Here is a 24,344-nt window from a genome sequence, read left to right as displayed (position 1 = left end):
ACACCCTTGTACCCAGATTCTTGGTTGCCACAGGGCAGCAAACAGTGCAAGAAGTGAGGAGAGAGAGAAGACAGGAGCTGGCTGCAATACATACCAAGAAAAGGACTTCACGTGTTCCTGAATCATTATCCAGGTCTGGCCAAAGTCATCTGATTTCCAGAGCTGCAACAACAAAGGTGAGAGATGCCAGTAGGATTGGGACACAGACCCAATCCTTCAAGAGACCCAATGGCTACTCCCATGCCTGAAAAGTCATGTGGCAGCTCCTGGAGAAAAAGCAACTTTTCTGTTAATGATAGATAACCCAAACAGCAAAAAAAATGTCCTTTAGCCTTCTACCAGAAGGATTTCCCACTGTTTCACCTCCAGGTTTTACTCACTGTGTCTATCTGAAGGTGCTGTAATTATTTTCAGTCTTTACCCAACAGCTCCAGAGGGAAAAAAAAAAAAAAAAGCATTTGTATTCAAGCAGCAATTTGTTATTCAGGACCCAAAGCCAAACCACAGGCCCACATGAAACACTGCAGAGGTCATCCTGCCTCAGCTGCCAGTGCTCTGTGGTGAGTTATGGCCACGATAGTTGGGGTGATGGATGTGCTTGGGAGCAGCGTGGATGGAGGAGAAAGGAAGGGAAATAAGACAGGCAGCCTGCAGGTATTGTATCCTCATTCTCCAGAGGAGAGAACAGGACAGACTGTAGGAAAGGGAGTGTCATGCAGATTTGGACAGCTCTGCACGTGAGGTCAGACTCCCTGAATGGCCAAAGCACGAGGCACGGTGGCTCTCAGTGTCTATCTGAAGGTGCTGTAATTATTTTCAGTCTTTACCCAACAGCTCCAGAGGGAAAAAAAAAAAAAAAAAAGCATTTGTATTCAAGCAGCAATTTGTTATTCAGGACCCAAAGCCAAACCACAGGCCCACATGAAACACTGCAGAGGTCATCCTGCCTCAGCTGCCAGTGCTCTGTGGTGAGTTATGGCCACGACAGTTTGGGGTGATGGATGTGCTTGGGAACAGCGTGGATGGAGGAGAAAGGAAGGGAAATAAGACAGGCAGCCTGCAGGTATTGTATCCTCATTCTCCAGAGGAGAGAACAGGACAGACTGTAGGGAAGGGAGTGTCATGCAGATTTGGACAGCTCTGCACGTGAGGTCAGACTCCCTGAATGGCCAAAGCATGAAGCCACATGGCCCTGGCACGAGGCACGGTGGCTCTCGGCTGTGAGAGGCCACAGGGACATCACAGCAGGGCAGGGGTAGGATGCTGGTTCCCCACCTGAGCAAAGTGCTCACCTGTTTTTTCGGGTGAGACCTGTCAAAGCCCAAGAGGAGGTTGGGGTTCCTGCTGTGCAGGAGGAGGTCTGCTGCTCTGAAGGGGATGGAGAAGCCTTGGATGGTGTTGCAGAAGTCGGTGGTGATCCAGAGGTACGGGGCAAAGGCATCCACAAAGATATACTGGGAGTGGAGGGACAGACAGGGGAGAAGGTCAGAGCAGAGCTCAGGCTGGCAGCAATGAAGGTGCACATCCCAGGGAAGCTTTTGGGAGGGCAAACTTTGGAGGAGAAGAATTTGCCCCTCTCCCACCACACTCTGACCCTCACCAAGGCACAAGAAGTGCCTGGCACATGCCACCTCTGCCCCAGGGACAGCAAAGGGGTGTCCAGGCTCCCTGTGACAGCAAGGACAAAGGCCCAGCTGCCATGCCCCCCTCACCCTCTTGTTGTCAGCTGGGCTGTGGTAGAACTGGGCGATGGCCACCTCGCTGCTGTTCCCCCCATCGAAGCTGAACCTCTCCGAAATCTTCTTAAAACTCTTCCCGTAGTCATAGGACACGTAAACCTGCAAAGAAGAAGCCCCACAATGAGAAGCACAAAATTTTGAGCTCCCTTCTGACAGATTTGGTGAAAATGCAGTGAACTATGAGGCGGGGAAAGATTTGAGATTTTCCCAACCGTGCCTTGAACCCATGGGGCAGCACAGAGGATATTTAATATTTTTGTGCCTCTGAACCCAAACTTGTGGGCCTTTTTTTGTGTCTGTCAGGACACAAGAGCAAGTCAGGCTGTAGCTCAGCAGCTACCATCACCTTGCCTGGCCCAGAAGCAGAAAGTGCACCTGGAGAGGGCCAGGGTGTGTTACTTACATCACTGTTTTTGGGACCCAGCAAGGACAGGCTGTCCCTGGCCAAGGCCACAATCACGTTGCTCTTTTCTCCTGCCCAGTGAACGACCATCTGATTGTGGGAATCATTGAGGCTGACCTGCAACACCAAGGAAAAGGACACCCTGAGTCACGGCCTCACCCACAGGGACAGCAAACATCCTCTCATGCCACCCTTCCTTGGAAATACCAGACTCTGGGAAAACTCATTCAAAGCAGCATCTCTCCTGAACATGTTGGCAGAATGTCCTAAAAGGGTAAGTTTTCCCTTTATTCTTCCTCAGACAAATAGGATTTGGGGGATGATGAGAATGGAAACTCAAACCAAGGACTGAGCAGTGTTTTCACATCCAGGCTGATGAGGCCACAGGGAAGCAGAGGGCCAGGCACTGATCCCTTCTCTCTGGTGACCAGTGGCAGGACTCGAGGCACTGCCCTGAGCTGCTTCAGGGGAGGTTTAGAGGATTTCAGAAAATGTTCTTCCCCCAGAGGGTGCTGGGGGCTCCCCAGGGAATGGGCACAGCCCCAAGAGCTCCAGGAGTGTTTGGACAGCACTCCCAGGGATGCACAGGGCGGGATTGTTGGGGTGTCTGTGCAGGGCAGAGCCCCAGGAGCTCCAGGATAATTTGGACAGCACTCCCTGGGATTGTTGAGGTGTATGCAGGGCAGATCCCCAGGAGCTCCAGGATAATTTGGACAGCACTCCCAGGGATTGTTGAGGTGTGTGCAGGGCACAGCCCCAGGAGCTCCAGGATAATTTGGACAGCACTCCCAGGGATGCACAGGGTGTGATTTTTCGGGTGTCTGTGCAGGGCCAATGTCCTGAGCCTTCCAGCTCAGGACATTCCATGACTCCAGCACACAGGGAGCCGTGCACCATCCCACATGTGCTGTATCTGCCAGCACAGCGCTGGTTTCTGTGGGGAGGCTCTCTCAGCACCAGCACGGTGGGAGCTGAGGGCGCAGGACAAACCCTCGGTGGCTGTCGCCAGCCAGCAGGGACAGCCCAGAGCGGCTCAGCCCGGCCATGGATGGGTGCCCTGCTAGAGGAGTGCGTGCCTGAGCCCTCGCACGCCACAGCTCAGCCCAGGGCTCTAAGCCCGGAGCCGGGGCCTCGGGAAGCTGTAAAAATACAGGGATAAGCCCTTCTTAGGCTTGATACCCTGCAGCTCTCGCTGACCCCGGGACCAGCGAGCAGCACCGCCTGGAAGAAGGGGCTGCTTTAACCTCCAGCAAGCCAAACGCTTGGAAAAACAAGGTCTTTATTCTGGAAGAAGACGGGCGGGAGTGGAGGGGGGGAGAGCCAGCTAGAAGCCCTCAAATCCCTCTTATGCAATAGGCTCACAGGAGAGGAAAGAGAACCGACCCCAACTCCGGCAGGGAGCATCCTGGGGGCTGGAGCATCCCCGGGGCTGGAGCATTCCTGGGGCTGGAGCATCCCCCGGGGGCCGGACGGGCCAGAGCATCCCCGGGGCCTGAGCATCTCCTGAGCATCCCCCGGGCCAGAGCATCCCCGGGGCCGGAGAATCCCCCGGGGCCCGAGCATCTCCCGAGCATCCCCCGGTGCCCGAGCACCCCTCGGGGCCGGAGCATCCCCCGTGCCCGAGCACTCCCGAGGTCCGAGTATCCCCCGGGGCCGGAGAATCCCCTGGGGCTGGAGCGTCCCCCGGACCCGAGCATTCCCGGGGCCGGAGCATCCTCCGGGGTTCGAGCATCCCCCGGGGTCCGAGCATCCCCCGGCTGCCCGGGCACGGACCCCCCCACCGGGCAAACCCCGCGGGAGCTCCTGGCTACGAACGCGGCGCAGATTTAGGTCAGGCATCAGCAGCAGCAGCTACAAAGCCAGGCAGCCAGAGCCCTGCGTGCCCGCTGGAAAAGAAAACAAAATGAAAATGAAAAGGAAGAGACGCTGTTTGAGGATGCAGGGAAACAGGCCGGAGGAGGAGGAATTGCTGCTGCACACTGAGACAGCCGGCAGGCAGCCTGGGGTGTGGAACTGAGCTCTGCACTCCCCGTCCCCCTCCCCTGCTCTGGAAGCAGAATAACCCCGTTTAAATCTCCCACATCTCTGTTGGTTATTTTGGGTGCAGCTTTTTCAGTGACCAGGCTGGAGCTGGGCGCTGTTAGAGCACAGAGCTTGGCTCTTTCAATCCCCTCAGTCAAGAGGGGTTTGTTACTACTTCAGTGTCAATTTTAATAGTACTTATCTTTTTTTTTCTTTTTTTTTTTTTTTCCCCACAAGAAATCCGACACTTGGGAGTTTCAAAAGCAGGAAAACCAGAGGAGACTCCTATCTGCACCTTGATTTAACCTCAGCAGTAAACCTCTCTCTCTTTTTTTCTTGCAAGATAAAGCAGACACCAAGATCCCTTTTTTTTTTGAGACTTGGGAAGTGAAGTGAAATCCAAAAACCAGGGGCAACATGTTGGGGTTCAGGGGAGCCAGCTGAGCTTTGCTGGCCCTTGAGGAGCAGGGTGAGCTCGGGCAGTTTGAGGATGGCAGAGTCCCTGTATAAAGGCAAACTGGAGACAGGCAAGGTCTGGCTCCCTGGTAGGAGGAAGGAGTGCTCAGCAGGAAGGTTTGGAGCAGCTGGAGAAGCTCTTACTAGAGGGTGTAAAGCAGGAGAAGGCAACACAAGGATGCTCCAAGTCTCCCAGGAAGGGGTTGTACAGCAGTAGCTCAGTTTATGAGCCTCACATTTTTGGTTTTTGCTGCCTTGCAGCCCTTCGAGCTCTGTGGGGACCCAAGTGGCTCAGGGGAGCACCAAACAGGACCCCACAGACAGCAGCTATGTCCCATTAACCAGGATGGGCTTTGTGGAATAGGTTTGGGATCAGGCTGCTGTTAGGGACTCTGTCCTGCTGCTGTGGCACTGTCACAGCGTCCTCACCTCCCCTAGCAGGGGACAAGCCTGGGGAACTGGTGTAACCTCTGAACAGGCAGTGACTGGTGCCTAATGGAAACAGCATTTAGCATAAATTCCACTTAATGGGGAAGTGTTTTGGTCTTTGCCAAGTGATTAAGTGTATATGAAATATGCATGAAATTCTAATTTGCCCTCCTAATATGTAAGGTGCCAAATGAAGTCCAGGAGGGGAAAAGTGGAGCCAAGACATAGCAGAAAAGTGGAGAACAAGACACAGAGGCTGGTTGTAGCTGTGGTTAATGGAGTCAACGTTTCTAGCTTTGCTCTGTGTGTATTTCTTTGTTAACAGCATCTTCCAACAAATGAATGCCCTGCAGGAATGGGATGGGAAGAGGACAGCCCCTGGAGGTGCCATCTGAGAGTGTTATGAGCTTCTGAGAGCTCCAGGTTGGGCTGGCAGAGGGAATTTCTGGGAGCTGAGGTGGAAGTGTTGCCCTGCTGAGCCTGGAGAAGTGATGAGAGCTCCTCAAGAATTGAGGAGACCTGGATGAGTGCAGTGCTGACTCCTCGAGTGCCCAGGGCTGGGGGAAGAGCCCTGTCCATGTGCTTTGGCACCTAAACTTCCAGCTTCCCTTCCTGTCTCATCCCTCTTAGTTGCCTATGCCCACATTTGGAGTTTGGAGAAGGATTTTGCTTGTGGAGGATTTTCACCCCTGGCATGTGACAAGTGAAAGCTCCAGCGAGGTGCAGTCTGGCCAGGGGATGAGTGACTGGCAGGGACAGCTCTCTGGAGCTGCTCTCAAGCCCTTCCCTCTAAATCCCAGCCTTGGAGCCTCCGCTCTGCGTGGGAAGCATGACTTCCCCGTGCAGAAATCCCACTGCTGGCTGTGGTGAGCTGCCAGCAGAAATACCGTGTGCTGGCTGACTTGTGACAGCAGTGACAAGTGACAGGACAGCACTGGGGGCTACTCCTGGTGTCCAGCAGGCTTGGGAGCTCGCTGTGTGTGTCCCTGGGTTCGCTTTGTTGAGGATTAAAGCTCCAGCTCTGGGGCTGGCCCTGCAGCTCGAGCCGGGCGCTCGCGGTTCCTCGGGAGGTGATGTACTGTGACAGCTCAGGGCTGGGGCTCAGTGCTGTAAAACAGAGCAGAACAAAGATTCCTAGGGATCACCGGGGTGTTTTCCCATCCAAACAAATGCAGTTCCCAGGGGATTTCTGAATGGTGAATAAGTTATTACTGCTGTGTGATAAGCGAAGCTGGCAAAGAGCAAGGGTCCTCTGTGATCCTCTGTGAGCGGCTCTGAAACCACCCAAGCATTGCCATCAGCTCGGATCACAGTTTCAGAGCTGCCAAGACATGCATGGAGAAGGGGAATGGGTGAAATATTTTGGTCCCAGTAGCTGGTGGAACGATGACAGGGCTGGAGAAGGGGTCAGAAGCAAAGCTGCTGCCCGGATAGCGCAGGGCAGAACGAGAGAAGGTCTGACCGTGCTCCTCCTCGTTCCAGCTCTCTGGAAGCTGCAGAGGACAAGTGCCAGGCCTTTGGTGCCCATTCCCCGTCCTCCCCCGGGCAGGGCTGACGCAAGAGCCCGGCCCCAGAGTGCCATGGGTGGCTCCTGCTCCCGGCACGCCGCGTTCCCCGCGCGCTCCCGCTGAAGCTCCATTACCGCGCCTTCTGCTCCGCTCCCGAGCATCTGCTCCCAGCCCTGCCAGGAGAGTTTAAAATACAGCCTGTGCCTGCCGTGCCGCTGCTTGTGGCTCGGACTGAAAATGCCAGGGTCTGAAATCATTGATATGAAACACGGGTGACTCATTTCGGAGAGTGCCAGGCCCCGTGTTAATTTAGTTAATACTGAAATCATCTGCTTGCAGGGCTGTTTTCTCTCTGCCACCACCAAGAGAGCTCTCCCTGAGCTGTCGTTTCCAGAGAATGGAAAAGGGAGGGGAGTAGGAAGATTGGGGTCAGGGCAGGAATCCAGAAACAACCCCAGAAACAACCTAGGTTCTCCTAGATTCATAGAGGGGCAGGGATGTGATGGGAATGGAGAGTTCCCCAGCAGATTTGGCAAGTGCTGATGAAATTCACTCCCCCATAAAGAAGGAAGAAGGCTGCAGAAGAGGTCCAAAGTGTGCCATGAGCTTGGCATTGCAGCTCTGGAAAGCTTGAGCGATGCCCATGGGACACCACAGCGCTCACAGAATCTGCGAGGAATCTGCTGGAGGGGAAAAAGAATGAATAAAACCTCAAATACCTCTCCCAGCCACCATGGTGCCAGGAGCAGGAACTGTGTGGCTTCCAGGGATCAAGCTCTGGCAAAAAGCAAAGGCCAGGAGCAGGGAAACCTCAGGATGGCCATGAAAGACCCAGTAATGGGGAGGAAGACCTACTGACACAAAGAAGGAGGAAAAGGACGCAGCTGGGACATGTCACCACCCAGGGCACCTCCAGAAGGTTAAAGTCTGATGTGGGAAGGCTCTGCCAGGCTGGCAAAGTAGGTCACAATTAAGTCTGGTTCAATTGCGATGCGGCGTGACTGATGTCTGCGCTCCCAGGGCAGCATGGAGCTCACCCTGCAGAGCAATCTCTGCCTCCCTGGGAGCAGCAAGGCTCTCTGCCAGCTCTGCACGTTCCACTGGAGATTATCTGAGGTCTCCATCAGCGCAGAAGGGTGGGCAGGGCCAAGGTCAAGAGGTGGGCTGGTAAGAGGTCAGGTCACAGTGAATGGCCTGGAAATGATGAAAACTCGGTGGTTTTCCTCAAAGGCAGGATGGGTTATCATCAGGAAACAGAGAGGTTGGGAGCAATGAAATAGTCCCCCCCCAGAAGGAGAAGAGAAAAATTATTTTAGAGCAGGCACTAATACTGATTCAGGGGACAGGGAGGTGACAGCCACATGCAGAGGCTCGAGCCTTGCAGTGACAGCAGAGAGGGGAAGTGGCTGCCACAGGAGCCACCAGCACTCAGAGAAGATGTCCTTTGTCCTAGCGTGGTTTAAGGCAAAGATTTCTTGTGGGCTGTGTGCTTTAGGGGGTGGCTTTAGATAAACTTTCTCCTAAGAAGGGGAAGGGATGCCTGGAGGTCAAGGTTACATATATTTTAGCAGTGTGAATGCTCTCATAGCTCCCCTCAGCACCAGCAGACCCCATCTGAGCTCCTGGCCCAGCATTTTTCCTCTCTGTGTGCCACAGCCATGGCACAACAGTCTCTCCACACCCACCCCATGGTCACCCTCCAGCCCAGCACACACACAGGCACCCAGAGTGGCTGCTGCTCTCTCCTGTGTTCATTTCTGGTTCACACCCAGCAGCTGGAATTTATGTGGGAATGTGGGGAGGTTCCGTGGAAATGGCAAATCCTGGGGCTAGGCCCTGTTTCCAGGTCTGAGCAGGGATGTGCAGGCAGGAGCACAAAGGTTGTGAGGGGACAGCAGGGTGGGTGGCAGGCCAGCAGCTCGTGCCAGGAGCAGGAGGGCAGGGTGAGGTGCTACGCTTGTGGTTCAGGGAGCCCTGCTGGCCCCAAGGGTGAAGTTTTCTTGCCCTGGGGATGCTTCTCTGCTGCTGGTGGCATCCTTGAGAAGTCCTGTCTCGTGTCAGTGCCTGGTGAAACAGTCTGTCCATTGTAACCCTCACCAACAATCCCACAGAGGTGAGGGCTGTGCAAGGGAACAAAACCTGCTCTGTCTCAAAGCTGACGGACTCGAGTCGAGCATTTGGTCTCCTGATTGCTGCTGCTCTGGAGTCAGAAAAAAACAAGGAAAAGCCACAAAGGGAGTTAGGCTGCTGGTCCTGCTATTTGGTGATGCTCCTGGAAAGTTCTGCTGCAGCCTGCCCAGCAAGGATGTGATCAGCAGTGAGGGTCCAGATAAAAAATCCAAGTAACACCCTGTGCTTGTGCTTTGGTGTCCAAGGCAAGAGGGCTCTGAGCCTGTTCCTGACGCTGCTGAGTAAGCTGTGTTTGGCTCCTGAGGAGCTACAAAGGCTTTGGATGTTCTTCCCCTGCTCAGTTCCAGACAGAGCAGTGCATCCCTCCCTCTGCTCCCCCGATGACATCACCCCCCCAGCAGCAAACCTTGCTTTCCCCAGCCCCTGAGCTGAGCCTGGGCTCTCAGCTGTCCCACCAGCCTGGTTCAGGAGCACAGCACAGAGCCAGGAAAGGGCAGGGAGTTTTGGGGCACGAGCCAGGGCATAGCATATGGCCAAGTGACCTGCCAAAGGCACGGGGGTGGGATGTGTCCCAGATCAGGGACTGCAGTGACACGGCACAAGGATGCTCGCTCCGAGCACTGCCCCTTATGCTGATGGCCCTGGGAGAGGAGTGCTTTGACTGCACGATTTTCTGCTGGTGTTGGAGTGCCAGAGAACTGGGGGAGGGGGGTCACGGGGATTGTTGGGTGCTTGTGACCAGGCACAAGACCCCTGAAAAGCTGCACAGCTTTTCCGGCTTCCCAGGCTTTAGTGACTTGTGTGGTCAGATCTGTAACACAGCCTAGGACACACAGGCTCCCTCTTGTCCCCTTTATTCAGGCAGAGCCCTGATTTAAAGTGCTGTAGTGCTTGGGAGAACTCAGAAATGTTGTTCAGTGCCTAGCAACTCTTCCTGGTGACACACCTGGGCTGTAAAATCTGTGTGTCTTGCCCCACAGCAGAGGAAGGAACGGGTGCTGTGTGCTCTGCTGCCAGTGAGAGCAACTCCATTCCCCAGGCAAATCCCTTCTGGAAGCTTGAGGCAATGAGAAAATCCCAAACAGTGGCAAACTGTTGAACTCCCACTGCTTCCTATTAGTCCTGTTCTGGGTAGTGACAGGGTTACTGCACCTCCTGGATCTGCAGCTCCGTGTGCAGGTGACAGGGACAATCCTGACAGAGCAGCTCTGTACCTGGCTGGATGGAAGGCACGGGGAGACAGAAGGGAAAGTGCCACCAATGTCTTGCCGTGGATGAGAGACAAGTGTCATGTTTTCTTCTAAAATGGGGTAGCTGTGTTATGCTAAAAACAGCCAAACGCTGAGGAGGTAGAGGAGGCGAAGCAGATTTTCAAGGGGAGGAGGAACAGCTTTTCCCTAAACAAGGGAACAGAAGGGCTTTAGGAGCAGCACCAGCCCTGCATGTGCCCCTCCAGCAGCTCCAGGGCCAGCCCTGCCTCGTGACTAGCTCCTTCTGATCCTACAAGTAGCAAAAAGGGGAAATTATAGAGCATCTGGGGGGGAAATACTATCCAAGGAGGCAAAGGCAGATGTCACCAAAGGCTCAAAGCCTCTCCTCAAGTGTCCTTCTGTGGGCTGGTCCCCCCCAACAGCATTTTGGGCACGTGATGGGGACACAGGCAGTGTCAGCAAGGAGGATCAAGTAGGGCAGCCAAGTGTAGACAGCATGTGGGTACATCAGAAATAAAGTAGAACCTTAAAAAAGCTGAAGCTTTCCCCAGCCAAAAGTGTAATTTGTCATCACCACCCAAAAGAGATGGAAAAGAAAGGGTGAGGGGGAGCCTTCATGGTCCTGGCAGCAAAACTTGCCAGCGAATCAAGCCCGAGCAGGGATACTTTCAGAAATAGCAGTTTCTGCATTTTCCTGCCATGAGCAACTCTGCTCCCCTTGTTTTCCGAGGATCATCGGAGGATGGCTCAGGCACGCAGGGAGCCCTCCTCGCGGGGAAGGACGCGGTGCCTCACAAATAGCCATGTCACAAATAGCGTCACCTCCCCCTGCCCGGCTCCCGAGCGCGGCGATGCTCAGGGCGAGCATCCCCGGAGGCGCCGCTGCCCGCAGGGAATCGCAGTCCGTCCCTTCCCGGCTGCCGGCGGCGGGGATGCCCGGCCCCCGTCCCCGCCGGGTGCCCTTGGCTGCTCCCTCCGGGAGCGCATCTCGCCGGGGACGAGCCCGCGAGTGCCACCGCCAGCGTGCCCGCGGCCAGCCGGGGATGCGGGGCGAGCCAGCGTTGCCTAAATACGCGCTGCTCTCCACACAGCCGCCACCCCACGCACCGACCCCTGCCCGGGCGGGACGCGCCGCGACCCCCGGGGAAGGATGTGGAGCGGGGGGTGATGGATGGAGCGCGGCGTTCCGCGGGGGGCGAGCCGCGCCTGTGCCCCCCACGCCATCGCGTGCCATGCCACGGCATCCCGCGGCAGCCGCGGTGCGGGCTCACCTGTCCGTACACCTGGATGGGCTCGGGCGGGCGCGGCGCGGCGCGGCGGCCCCGCGGGGGCTAGCAGGAGCGGCAGGAGCGGCAGGAGCCGGCGGGGGAGCGGGGAAGCACGGCCGGCCCCGCCAGAGCTCCGTGTCGCCATGTTCGTGCCGCCGGGGCCGGGCGGAGCGGAGCGGAGCGGAGCGGGGCCGGGAGGAGCGGCAGCCGCGCCGCCGCCCGGAGAGAATGTGCATGGGCAGCGCTGCCGTGCGAGCCCCCCCGCCGCTCCCCGCGGGCAAGGATGCTCGGGCCCCCTCCTCTGTTGTCGGCTGCTTCTCGCTGTTTCCTTTCCTCTTCCTCTTTTTCTTCCCTCTCGGTGTTTTTTGCCCCCTCCGGAGGATGCTCGGCTCCCCGGCGGGGTGGAGTGAAATAAGTTCTGGTGGATGTCTGTGGAATGGGCTAAAGCTCGGCCCCCCCGCCCCACATCTCCTCTCCCTCGCCTTTCCCCTGCTCTTTCTCCTCTTCTTCTTTTTCTCCTTCTCCCTCTCTTCACGTCGAGATGGGGTGAAATAATAAGTTCAAGTTAATTTCTGTGAAATGTCGGAAATCGACTTGAAGGGAGCTGAATGAAAGGAAACTGTGTTCAAGTAAAGAGGCTGTTTAGGAGCATGTGGAGTGACAGGGCAAAGGGGAAAGGCTTCAAACTAGCAAAGAGTAGGGTTAGGTTGGATGTTAGGAATAGATTTCTCCCTGTGAGGGTGAGACCCTGGCACAGGGTGCCCAGAGAAGCTGTGGCTGCCCCTGGATCCCTGGAATTGTCCAAGGCTGAGTTGCATGGGCCTTGGAGCAACCTGAGACAGTGGAAAATGTCTCAGTTTCTGCCTTCTTTTTTACCTGGGCAGAGCTGGGAAGGTGAGCAGGACATGGTGGGAGTAGGAAGCCAGAGACCTTCAGAGTCTCTCCAGGACCCTCTGCCACCTCTCCCTCCCATGGCAGGTGGGTTTGAGCTGTGCCAGTGCCCGTGTGCTTCCCACAGAACACGTGGCACAGGTGACATGCCCATAACTCACCAAAGTGCAGGAGGTGATGCTTGGTTGGTTATGCAGGGACAGCACAGGAGTGATGCCAGTGGCCACAACTCTGATTTATTGGGGCAGCAAAAAGTGCTGGACTTCCAGGCGTGGGATTGCCCTGGTGCTGCTCCCCTGGTCACTGTGCATCTCCTTCAGAAAGCAATTTATCCCATCCCTGCCTGGGGCTCGTGTGTGTCCCGGGTGTTACAGAGCAGGGTGGGAAGGGGGAGCAAGGATTTGAGGCAGGAGATTCGAATGGCACTGGGAGATGGCAGGAAAGGTGAGCTGTGCCTGTTGCTCAGCCCCAGCTTGTCTCTCTAAATTTCTTGAGGTGTTTTTCAGGCATGATCTTGCTGCTAAGAAATGGCTCAGGCCTCTTGTGTCTCCGAGGTACTGAGAACACACTGATGACTTCAATCCCTCTGCCTCTCATGCACCATTCCAGCATTTCCAACAAAGAAAATGGATGTGGCCCAGCAGTGAAGGAATGGGAGCCTGTAAATCCCATGGACAGCCCCAAGGCAGTCTTGCTCCTCCTTATTCCACTTGCCTTAATAGCAGAAACGTTGTCCAGAGCTTTCCCCGAGGTGCTTTCACCTAGAAACCCAGTTAGTGTATTTCAATTATCGGGTCAATACAATTATAAGCCCTCCTAATAAGGCTTTTAGAGGTCTTGACTCAGAGTGATGTGCCCCTGGAGGACAGGAGGTCACCGTGGCTCCAGGCAGTCAGTGAGGGAGTTTTGTTGTGTGGGAATCCCTGCAGCCAGTTGCTCTCTGGGTCAGATGAGAAGGACTCAAAAAGGACCTGGAGATGAGGAATTGTAGTGATTTTGGTTTGTTAATTTTAGGGTTTTTTTTAAAATTTTGAGATTTTCTAACTAATGTGTTGGCGAGTGTGGTGGGTTTTAGTGTTGGTTGATCGTTAATGTGTTTATTTCTTTGTGAGACAGGATAAGGAGAAAGGTAAAGCAGGTTCAGACTATAACAGGAATAGAGTAAGAAATAGGAGGAAATGAGGAACTGCCTCTGCTGAGGTGCTAAATGGAGGACAATGGTGTTTGGGGGGTTTGCTGTCTCTCTTCCAGCCTTTGTTTCACACTTCTTACAGGGTGCAAGAAGGGTCCCTGTCCCCCTGTGAGCTCCCTGTGGTGGGCACAGGGAGAGAGCTTTAGCCAGGAGCTCTTGGGTGAGCAAGCCCTGCTAATGCTCACAGATGAATGGCTCTTTCTTTGTGCAGGGAAACACACGTTTCCCTTGCCAAGGTATTTTTTGTTTCTTGAAAAGAGCCGTAAAGGGGAGAGGGGAACAGTGCAGAGTTTATTTTAAGGTCCATCTGGATTTCATCAGCAGCAAAAGCTGTGAACTCCAAGAGCAAGGTGAGGAGCCCCTGGCCCCCTGGTTTTCCTTCCCTTCTTCCCTGAGACCTTTCCCTGTCTCAGCTTTAGAGGTCCCAGAGGGTTTGGGGGACTGAGGGGCTGGAACAGCCATTTTCACAAAGCCTCACTGAGAGAGTAAAGCTGCTTAAAGGAGCCATTGCTTGTTGCTGGAGCTGAATCAGGGAGCAAAACAGGGACGCCAGGAGCCAAAGACATCACACTATCCATGGCATTGGTCTCAGAGCCTTCCTCTGAGGATGATGATGGTTGTAGGGTTTCCTGCAGGGCTCAGGGCTGTGTCAGAGGCACCCAGTTGTTGCACTCACACACCACGGGTCACTTGGCTTGCTGGGGTCTCTGTGAGGGGGATGCTCAGTGTGTGGTACAAAGGTGCACTGCCCTGGTGAGTGGCAGAGCATCGTGAAGAGGGGAAGGAAATGCTCCGTGTGGGGTGGGACAGGGAGGCTATTGCAGATAAATCAGCAGAAAAGGCTCTGCTGCCAGGAAAAGCGTGAGGAATGGGGTCATGGAACAGAGCAGGGACACCCCATGTGTGTCCTCTAAGAGAGCCTCTCCTGCCCCACGCTTGGGGGACGAGGAGGAGGAGGAGGAGGAGGAGGAAGGGCATCCACGCAGGTGCAGCTCCAGCGCTGGCTGTGGTGAGCAACATCCCCATCTTGTGGCAACAGCAGCACCAGGGGACCGGAGCCAGAGCTGCTGCTCTCCGTGCCGCTGAGCCCCAAGGCCACCGCGGGGACGCGTCCTGTGCCCGCAGCCTCGGCAGGGCGGTGACCCGCAGGACACGAGCTCCCTGTGCCCGGAGCCGGGCTGCTGTACATCCATCCCAGGGGGAATGCCGGGCAGAAGGGCCGTGGGAGGGTGCACCGGGCACCAGAGTGATGCAATTTCATCCTAAGCCTTTACTGCCCTGCCAGGACCCAGCTGGGTCACTGTCTGTCCCCAAGCTGCCAGGATGGGGTGCCCGGGCTTTAGGCTCTGCTAAGGTGGGAGGATGGGATGATGAGAACCTTTCCCAAGAGTGGATTGGGAATCAGGATGGCCAATCACTGTGATGTTGTCACCGTGTTTGATCTGGGCTGTGCCTTGACCCCAGGCAGTGCTCCAGGCCCCAGGTTAATCAGCAAACAGGGGTGCTGTCCACGTGGGGAGAGCAAGTTGGGATGGGCTGGTGAAAAGGTGAAGGCAGAGTGTGACCGTGCTGGCAGCATGTGGGGCAGGTGTCCCTTGTGCTCACCAGGTGCCACAGGTGTGGTGGTGTGGCCTCGGCCATGCCCTGCCTGGGGACAGCTGAGGCTGGGGGAGGAGCAGAGGGGCTGTCACCACAGCAAGGGACTCACAGAAGGGGCTCCATCCCCAGCAAGGGCAGCAGGGCTCCAGGGACTGGTGGAACTGGGGGAGCAGGGAGTGGGAAAGCACAGGTGTCACCGTGCAGGGACACGGTCACACCTAAGGAGGTTTGGGGCACTGCAGGTGGCTTTGGCCACTCTGTGTTTTGCCCATTTTCTGCTGTTTTGGCACAAATTTGCTGCCAGCACAGCACAGCTCTGTGCCAAGCCCCTCGTGGGTTCTGTAGGGCAGAAACAGGCTGCACAGGAGACTTTGCATGAGCCAGGGAGAAGGGACCAAACAGCAGTCAAGTTGGCAACTGAGATTTATTGAACATGGGTCACCCCAAAGGTGGGGTGACCAGATTTCAGCAGGAAACACACAGGCCCTTAAGGGGGAAGCTGGCCACAGACCCTTGAGTGAGGAGAAGCCCCTGCCCCTCACATCTGGGTGCCCGGTCCTCCTCCCTTCCCCCTCAGTGCTCTCAGGGAGCTCAAGAGACCCCCAAGACTCAAAGCCTGCCTCTGTCCTACAGGCATGATGCTTCCATGGGACATCCCTGGGCAAGAGGAAGGAGGTTGAGTGCAAGAAGTCCCACCAAAGGAGCCACCAGAAGAAGCCACACCACCTCCAAAAGTTAGGTTTTTTTTCCAAAATACAGCTTGTCCTGATGGACACCATGATGGGAACAAGGAATCGTCAACAAAGGGGCGCAGCAGTGGAACAAAGACCCTGCCGCGAGTCACGTTAATTTGTGCCACGTTACTGTTCTATTTGTGCCATGTTATTCTTCTTGTAAAGCATCAGCACAGCACTAAAGCAGCGCAGGGACCTTAGCAGAGATCCAAAGGGAGCTGGGAGGGGAAGCAGTAGGAAAACCAGGGCAGATCTGTGGTGTGGAGCAAGGCCAGACACCGCCGCTCTGGGACCGGTGCAGGTCGGACGCTCACCAAAAATCACCCATGCTGGTCATGTCATCAGGGACAGGGGCTCTTTGTCCGTGGGAAACAGTCTTGGGTGGCTGGTAAGGAATGGGACCAGATCCAGCCAGAGAAGGGACACACTTTGGAGGAAGCCTACTCAGTCTTGGAGGCCCCGACACCGTTGGATGCTCCTGGATCTTTCTTGGAGCCCCCGACGCCGTTGGACGCTGCCAGGTCTTTCTCTCGGAGCTTGCGCAGGTAATCGTGGGGGCCTTTGCCCTCGAAGGACGTGGGGCTCTTGTAAGAACCCCCAATCTTGTCCCAGAGGGTGAAGTACTGCCCGTAGTTGTAGTCGAAGTACAGGTGGTGGTCGGTGTGGTGGGCAGAGCCGTTGATGACGTGCCGCAGCAGCCGCGGCACGCGGTAGTCGCCGTCGTGGATGGAGATGGTCCAGACGTTGACGAAGATGTAGAGGCCCAGGTAGGTGACTTTGTGCAGGGGGAACAGGAAGGGGTAGATGTGGTAGGGCAGGCTCTGCATGAAGCCATCCACGGGGTGGAAGGCGTGGCTGGCGAAGGGCGTGGCGATCTTCCACAGGTGGTGGGGCTTGTGGAAGCGCTGCGGGGACAGGGGGTGTCAGTCGGGGTGGGACCTTTTAGAGGGTCCCCCAGCCAGATTCATGGCCCCAAGGGATGCTGTTTGGGCCTTCACCACCCAAACTGAGAGGGGAACACGTGCCCTAAAGGGCTCTCAGCTCCCATCACATGGTGACGCCTTGTTCAGCCATTCCCACCCGAGCATGCATCCCCTGGGAGGATGGAAATGCAGCTTAGAAATGTCCCAGAGCAGGACAAGGACTCTTGTCCCTGTCCTGTCCCATACCTTATAGAACAGCTTGTGGTGGAGACCACGGTGTATCCAGTAGATGCCCATGTCAGTGAAGAAGAGGAAGGACAGCATGCTGAGGAAGACACCAGACCAGCCTAGGGGGGGACAGGGTTGTTAGAGGTGGTACATGTGTGCATCAGGAGGCTGTGAGGGTCTCCACAATGGTCCTCGTGGTGGGAGACACATCTGAGTCGTGCCAGGGTCTGCCCCACTGAGGTGAGAGCGTCAGGCTGACTCAGGGCAAGTGAGTCAGGTGCTGTTTCACTGCTGTTTCACTGGGGCAAGTGAGTCAGGTGCTGTTTCCTTTCCCTTTCCAAGGGAAGGGAAGGATCTCTTTTGTGGAGGGTGGAGCGTGTCAAGCAGGGGGACACGACCCTGAGTGAGGGTGTCTGGGTGCCTCCTCTGCACCCAGAGAACCTGGGCTTTTGGCTGACAGGCTGGGACAGGAGGAACCCAGGAGGATTTCTAGTGAAGAAGAGGAAGGACAGCATGCTGAGGAAGACACCAGACCAGCCTAGGGGGGGACAGGGTTGTTAGAGGTGGTACATGTGTGCATCAGGAGGCTGTGAGGGTCTCCACAATGGTCCTCGTGGTGGGAGACACATCTGAGTCATGCCAGGGTCTGCCCCACTGAGGTGAGAGCGTCAGGCTGACTCAGGGCAAGTGAGTCAGGTGCTGTTTCACTGCTGTTTCACTGGGGCAAGTGAGTCAGGTGCTGTTTCACTGCTGTTTCACTGGGGCAAGTGAGTCAGGTGCTGTTTCACTGCTGTTTCACTGGGGCAAGTGAGTCAGGTGCTGTTTCCTTTCCCTTTCCAAGGGAAGGGAAGGATCTCTTTTGTGGAGGGTGGAGCGTGTCAAGCAGGGGGACACGACCCTGAGTGAGGGTGTCTGGGTGCCTCCTCTGCAGAGAACCTGGACAGGCTGGGACAGGAGGAACCCAGGAGGATTTCTCAGGGTTGTCATCGGGAGAAATGGGGGCTGAGGGAGGTGACACAGGTGGGGAGAGGACGCTGCTGTGGCAGGGGGTGCAGGGAGGTCACTCACCATACGGGGAGTCCTCGATGTTGTCGTAGAGTTTGCTGTAGCCCCGCACCTCGGCGAAGAACAGGGCCACGGTGGGGACACTGATCCAGGGCAGGGAGCGCACGGCATAGGCGATCTCCCGGCTCACCTGGTTCTGTGGGGGGTGACAACAGGGGTCAGGGCACAGGGGACATCTCCACCTGGTTCTGTGGGGGGTGACAGCAGGGGTCAGGGGCACAGGGGACATCTCCACCTGGTTCTGTGGGAGGTGACAGCAGGGGTCAGGGGCACAGGGGACATCTCCTGGCCCACCTGGTTCAGTGGGGGGTGACAACAGGGGTCAGGGGCACAGGGGACATCTCCACCTGGTTCTGTGGGGTGTGACAAGAGGGGTCAAGGGACATCTCCCAGCTCACCTGGCTCTATGGGGTGTGGCAAGAGGGGTCAAGGGACATCTCCCAGCTCACCTGGCTCTATGGGGCATGGCAAGAGGGATCAGGGGCACAGGGCACACTTTGAGAGCCCCAGTGCCCCTCATAAGGCTGGGAGGGCTGGGCGTCGTGGCCACCCCTTTGTCGTGGCATCTGGGCCATGGTGCTGCTCATATGGGGCCAGCTGTGCTTGGGGCAGGGCTCATGCTGGGTGCTGGGGTCAGTGGGCTGTGGCACTCGCTTCTGGTCAGGGATGATCAAGGGCAACAGCAGGCAGAGAAGGGTGGAAGTGACAGCGGGGACAGCCCGTGCCACAACGCTGGCAGGTGACATTTGGAATGGACAAGGGGATGGCGAGGGGGACAGTGCCACACAGGGCCTGGGCGAGGGTCAGCAAGGCGCACCCACCTCCAGGAACTGGGGATGTTTTTTGAGCTCGTGGTCGAAGATGAAGTAGTAGCTGAGGGTGCCGAAGAGCAGGTAGAGGGCGAGGGCCCCCAGGTTGGTGATGACAAAAAGGCTGAGGAGCTGGCGGCAGGGCTCGCCCTCGGGCCACCCCGCCGGGTACACGTAGGGGGTCAGCAGGTGCCGGTCCGCGGCTTCCAGCACCAGATCCATGGTGGCTCCTGCAGGAAAAGGAGTTGGTGTGACTGCTCCGAGGTGTCCCTGCCTAGCGCCGCAGGGACACGGGAAATCGGGTGCCCGCCAGGATGTGGGCAGGGGCGGGCAGGTTTGGCATGCTGTCCGTCTGGCTGGATCGCCTTAGCCGGGACTGGGGAGCAAATCTGGGACACGCAGGTTGTGGGTGTCAAGCAGGGAAGACGCAGGAGTGGGGACTCCCGTAATTCTGTGCCCTGTTGCCGTGGGAGGGGGCACTTATGGCAGGGGACAGCGGGCAGCGGGTGACACCGGGATGCGGGTCTGGGGTGCAAAACCCCTTTTGGGGCAGCACACGGGGCTCCGTTCCGTGCCCTGCGGGGCCATTCCCCGGGCAGGGTGGGTGCCCAAGGGGGGTCACCGTGCCCGGGAGCCGCAGGTGGCACGGCCAGCGGCGGGGAGCTGGGAACGGGGAGGCAGCGCGGGGGCCCTGCCGGGGGTGTCCCCCCTCCGTGACCCCCACCCCGGCACCCCAAACCCGGCACCCCAAACCCCGATCCCGTTACCTGCCCGGGGTCCCGGAGCGGCGCGGGCCGGGGGCGGGGCCAAGCGGTAGCGCCACGTGACGTCACCGGCGGAAGAGCTCGCGCCACCTCGGGCGGTGACGTCAGTGCGCAGAAAGAGGCGGAGTCAAGAAATGGGGGCGTAGCCATTGGCTGGGGCGTGTCGGGGCGTGGCCCGAATGGGCGTGGTCTGGGCGGGGCGGAGCTCCGCAGTCGTTCCTCGGTCTCTGCGAGAGCTGCCGGAGGGGAAATTTTGGGGAATTTTGGGGAATTCTGCCCGCTCTGGGCCCCTTCCCTGCTGTCCCCTCGGACGTGTAAAATATATAAGTATTTCCCAAATATATATGGGAAATATATATGTGTGCATATATATAAATATATATATCTGCATCTCTATATATATGTATAGCTATATAGATTTATAGATTATATATAGATTATATAATAACCCCCCCCAAATTTTAATTAGCTTGGGTTCCTTAAAGTCAAACTCACTATATGTGGAGCACTTTAGGATTACTTTCAGTATTTTATGGGGTGCTAGAGGGCCACAATTAAAATTTGGGGTTACTAGAGGCTATTGGGGTTACTTGAGGTCAAACTCACTCTCTCCTGAAAATTTTGGTGTTACTTTAGGTCACTTTTGATATTACTAGAGGTCAGCCATTAAAAGTTTGTGTTCCTATAGGTCATCAGGGTTTCTTGAGGTCTAACTCGCTCTCTCCATGCACTTTGGGGCACTTTGCATCTTTTTGGGGCATACTTGATGTCAGTTATGAATAATTTGAGGTTTCTCTTGCTCATTTGGGTTCCTTAGAGTGAACAAAGTTATTCCTGACAAAGCTCCCTGCCCTCCCCTCCTTGACAGCTTTGCCCCCTTTGATGGTATTCCTGTGCATTTGCAGCAGCTCAGAGCTCTCCAGCTCTGTCCCTTCTGGCTGAATCTCAGTGTCCCTCTGTCCCCCCACCCTGTCACCCTCTGAAGCTGCAGATCTTGGGTGGGAGTAAAAGACACCAACAGTGTTTGAAACTTTAAACCAAATTTATTGGACTGCTAGCATTAACAGCACCCATTGCCCAGGGTTTGGTTTTAATCATCATTAATACACGGTTAAGTAATCACTCTTTAATAAATTTGGGCTAAATCAGCCAGGAGTCTGCAAAAGAAAACATATGCAGTTGGAATAGTGAATTTAAGGCATTTTTCTCTTTTCTTTTTTTCTTTTTAAACACAGCTGTAGCATGTGAAAGCCTTTGAGTCACATTTCCATCATCCCAAATGAGCCCCCATGGTTAGATTTACCCTAGGCCATCTGACAGCTGCTAATTTTGCTTCTCCATCTGATCAGGTTGTTTTTGGAACATTAAATTACAACCTGAAGAGTTTAAGATCAAAGAGAGTTTGATATCCCAGGATCAGTTTTACTAGTCTGGATTTCAAGTAGCAAAAGCCAGCTCTGCTTTGGGGTAAAGCTGGAAGAGTTAGATGGGATTTTGGGAAGGAATTCTGCCCTGGGAGGGTGGGCAGGCCCTGGCACAGGGTGCCCAGAGAAGATCTGGATCCCTGGCAGTGCCCAAGGCCAGGTTGGATGGGGCTTGGAGCCACCTGGGACAGTGGAAGGCGTCCCTGCCCATGGCAGGGGGTGGAATGAGATGAGCTTTTAGGTCTCTTTCTCTTCCAAACTAAACTGAGGTGATTCCAGGACAATTAAGTCCATGAATCTGCGGTCAGTGCTGTGGTGAGCTCTGTGGCCAGTGCTGTGGTCAGGGCTGTGGTCAGTGATGCGGTCAGCTCTGTGGTCAATTAATTCTGTGGTCAGCGCTGTGGTCAGTGCTGTGGTCAGCTCTGTGGTCAGGGCTGTGGTCAGCTCTGTGGTCAATTAATTCTGTGGTCAGGGCTGTGGTCAGCGCTGTGGTCAGGGCTGTGGTCAGTGATGTGGTCAGTGATGTGGTCAGTGATGTGGTCAGTGATGTGGTCAGGGCTGTGGTCAGCGCTGTGGTCAGGGCTGTGGTCAGGGCTGTGGTCAGCTCTGTGGTCAGCTCTGTGGTCAGTGCAATCCCACGCTCAGGCTCTCCTCTCACCATTGCTCTTCGGACAATCTGCCAAACCCTTTAGGAGCCAAAGAAAGCCACGAACATCCCCACCAGCCCCTGTGTTGTTTACCCGGCTGCCCAGCACCATCAGCCCTGCAGTGCCCGGGGATCCTCTCCATCCTCGGGGCTCCCCCCGCAGCCCTCAGGCAGCTCCCTGGGGCGCAGCACACCCACACTGCTGCCATCCTTCAGCAGCTCATTAATTAACGCTGAGATGAGGGTGAGAGACACGGCCCGGGGCAAAGAGAGACTGGAGAAGGAGATGGGAGACCTGGAGAGCAAAGAGGGAGGTGCAGAGGGCACAGAGGCAGAGAGAGCAGAGAGAAAATATGGGAGAGAGAGGGCAAAGAGGCACAAAGAGCAAACAGACCAAAGGCAGAGAGGCAGAGTGACACTGGAGAGCTGAGAGTGACGCTGAGAGCGAGCAGAGAGTGGACAGGAGAGGGATGGCAGAGAAGCACAGAGAGGGCAGAGAGTGAGGACAGAGAGAGCAGAGACAGGAGAGCAAAGAGATGGGGGAATGAGGCAGCACAGAGAGAGGCAGTCACAGGGAGAAAAGAGGAGTGAAGGAGAGAATTCAGAACTAACACACACACAGAGGGCACAGAGAGGGAGCAGGAGGCAGAGAACAAGCAGAGCAGAGTCCATGACATCCTGTTACCCACCTCTTGTCCTGAGGCAGAGGAACCAGCTGCCCTCCTGCCCCACAACCCAAATCTCCTCTGCTCCTTCTGCCCTACATCCCAGCCCACGCCATGGCAAACCTGCCAGACCCACACTCCAGCCACAACCCCTGCCCTCAGCTCTGGTGTGCCCCTGCCTGGCACCCCAAAACTCCCTGTCCACCCTCCCAGGGACTCTTTGCAGCCTTGGTGTCCTTCCAGGCCCTGCTGCTCCTTGCCCCCATCAGACAGGAGGCAGTGCTTACGAAGGATTACAACACTTTTTATTCCCACGCAGCCGTTTCACAGAGTACAAACACAAGACAAGACACCAACACAGCCCCCCACACCCAGCAGCACCCCAAGGCTGCTCCCCATTCTTTCACCAGGCACCCCAATGCTGCCCTGTGCCCGCAGACCCCAACCCTGCTCTGACCCTCAACCCTTGCACACCACACAAACACAGCAGGGAATTTTGTCCCTCCTTCCTCTGACTCTTGTTCCTGCCCACCAGAAAGCACCTCTTTCCAATTATTGGCACCAGCTTGTCACCACCACAGCACAATGCCAAGATTTCCACACCCCCATGGATGAGTTTGGCTCTCTGAACCAAACCTCAGCACCACCTCTGCTCCGGAGAGTCAGAGGGTGACACGGTCCCAAGGTGTCACATCATCCAGAGATGGCAATGCACTGCTCTGGCCATGACCTGTGCCACAACACCTACCTCTGCTTGAGTCTGTGAGCTCATAAGACCGTGGTGGCAGCTCCCAAGGACAGTGGGAGCTGTCCATGTGAGGGGACAGCACATGCTCCACCCCGTCCCACACTACCAACAGTGGTGTGGGCCACCTTCAGTGCACCCCACAAGGGAGAGCCTGGGGAAAAGCTGCAAAACCCCTCCTTGAGTCCACATCAATGATGGAAAGCTGTAAAAAAAACCCCCAAACCCCAGTCCCACATCGCTGCTGGCAAACATCCCGCTCAGTCTCGCCGTCGCTGCCGCTGTGCCGGCTGCACGTCACCGCCGGGTCCGCGTCCCACCTCTCTCAGGTGACATCCCTTTGCCTCCTCGCAGCATGGCCGGGTGGGCAGCAGCGTGGCCACGGCGGGGGGGCTGTCTCCTACCCTACAAAGACTCAGGCTGACGCGAGAACAGTTTTTGGCTGGGCGGCGGGGCCGCGCCTACGAGGTCAGGGGCCGCGGAGCTGAGCGCAGCCACAGCCACAGCTGGGCCGCCAGCAGGAGGGTCACTCGGGCACGGTGCTCCCCTGAAGAGCTGGAGGCTGCCAACACAACAAGATCACGTAAGCTGGGGCTCTGGGTGCCTCCCTCCCAGATTCCCTTCAAATCGTGCCAGGCTGGTGCCCACCCAAATGCTCGACCTCACTGCTGGGCTCCCAGGCCACTGCATTTACTCTACCCTGCCCTGTACCCTGCAGGCACCATCACCTCCCTTGCAGCTGCCTGCCAGCTCTTCTGAACATGCCAGCAGTGCCCTCACAGCCCTCAGGTGACAGGGACAGGGCACATCTGGCTCCCTGCCCTCCACACCCCTTCTGTCTGCAACACACCACAAGTCGCAGCCCCTTTCCCCATGCTGCTCACCCCACAGCCCCTCGGTTTGGGGTTTGGGGTTGGCAGTTCCCTGCTGTGCCCACCCCGAGCCTGGTACTTGCCCCTGCAGCTCTTGCCATCCCCTTGCAGTGTCCCTGTCACACAGCTGCACAAAGGCCCGTCCGCCCGGCTCGTGCAGATCTGCTCACAGCCTCCATTGTCCTCGCACCAGTCTGATCCTGGACACAAACAGCAAAGGGGGACACCTGAGCCATGCTCCCAATCCCTGATCCTTGTCTGCCTGAGGCTGGGATGGCAGACAAACTCCGCAGCCTTCCCTGGGGTCCCACACTTACGCTTCCTCCGGATAGGCCCCACTGAGAGGATCTGCTCCTTGGACTCCTCAGCAAAGGCGCTGGCCATCCTTGTGTGCTGAGGGCAGTTCTGTTTGGGGATAAACACCACCTCTGTCACCCTCAGCTCTGCCCAGGCCCCTTCTGTGCCCCTCCACCTGTCCCAGCTCCCAGAGGGACCCTGCAAGGTCCCAAGGTGACCTGCCGGTGACAGAGCATCCCCTCCCCATGCCCAGAGGGACACACAACCCTCCCATCTCACCCCTAGGGCTACACCTCTGGTCACCTCTTTGATGCCACATCGTCA

The 24,344-nt window shown here is 56.4% G+C and overlaps 3 protein-coding genes across 5 annotated transcripts in view; all 3 read right to left on the bottom strand.

Moving 5' to 3' along the window:
* Positions 1 to 11,223, bottom strand: part of SORL1 (sortilin related receptor 1) — a 46,331-nt gene extending 35,108 nt beyond the window's left edge. The window contains exons 1-5 of the mRNA XM_041413738.1: positions 11,170 to 11,223; positions 2,143 to 2,259; positions 1,713 to 1,838; positions 1,293 to 1,454; positions 95 to 162 (exon numbers count right to left, since the gene is read on the bottom strand). Of these exons, the coding sequence (XP_041269672.1) occupies positions 95 to 162; positions 1,293 to 1,454; positions 1,713 to 1,838; positions 2,143 to 2,232 (446 nt within the window). The 5' untranslated portion in view covers positions 2,233 to 2,259; positions 11,170 to 11,223. The remainder of the gene's footprint in view (positions 1 to 94; positions 163 to 1,292; positions 1,455 to 1,712; positions 1,839 to 2,142; positions 2,260 to 11,169) is intronic.
* A 4,030-nt stretch (positions 11,224 to 15,253) lies between these two features.
* SC5D (sterol-C5-desaturase) lies at positions 15,254 to 19,408 on the bottom strand. Its single transcript, XM_041414000.1, has 5 exons — positions 19,375 to 19,408; positions 18,620 to 18,837; positions 17,802 to 17,934; positions 16,752 to 16,852; positions 15,254 to 16,487 (listed from the first exon to the last, which is right to left on the bottom strand). Exons 2-5 carry the CDS (start codon positions 18,827 to 18,829, stop codon positions 16,023 to 16,025), a joined length of 909 nt encoding a protein of 302 aa, XP_041269934.1. The 5' UTR covers positions 18,830 to 18,837; positions 19,375 to 19,408; the 3' UTR covers positions 15,254 to 16,022.
* A 1,919-nt stretch (positions 19,409 to 21,327) lies between these two features.
* The window catches only part of TECTA (tectorin alpha), a 29,003-nt gene continuing 25,986 nt past the window's right edge, over positions 21,328 to 24,344 (bottom strand). For all 3 annotated transcript variants that reach the window (XM_041413989.1, XM_041413990.1, XM_041413991.1), the window contains 3 exons: positions 24,041 to 24,128; positions 23,807 to 23,923; positions 21,328 to 23,413 (listed from right to left, as the gene is read on the bottom strand). In XM_041413989.1, coding sequence (XP_041269923.1) covers positions 23,313 to 23,413; positions 23,807 to 23,923; positions 24,041 to 24,128 — 306 coding nt within the window. In that variant the 3' untranslated portion in view covers positions 21,328 to 23,312. The remainder of the gene's footprint in view (positions 23,414 to 23,806; positions 23,924 to 24,040; positions 24,129 to 24,344) is intronic.

Source organism: Onychostruthus taczanowskii, unplaced genomic scaffold (genome assembly GCF_017590055.1).
Source record: "Onychostruthus taczanowskii isolate IOZ18803 unplaced genomic scaffold, ASM1759005v1 scaffold43, whole genome shotgun sequence".
NCBI classification, from domain to species: Eukaryota; Metazoa; Chordata; class Aves; order Passeriformes; family Passeridae; genus Onychostruthus; species Onychostruthus taczanowskii.
Note: the sequence above shows the minus strand (reverse complement) of the source record. Positions and strands in the feature narration are given on the sequence as shown.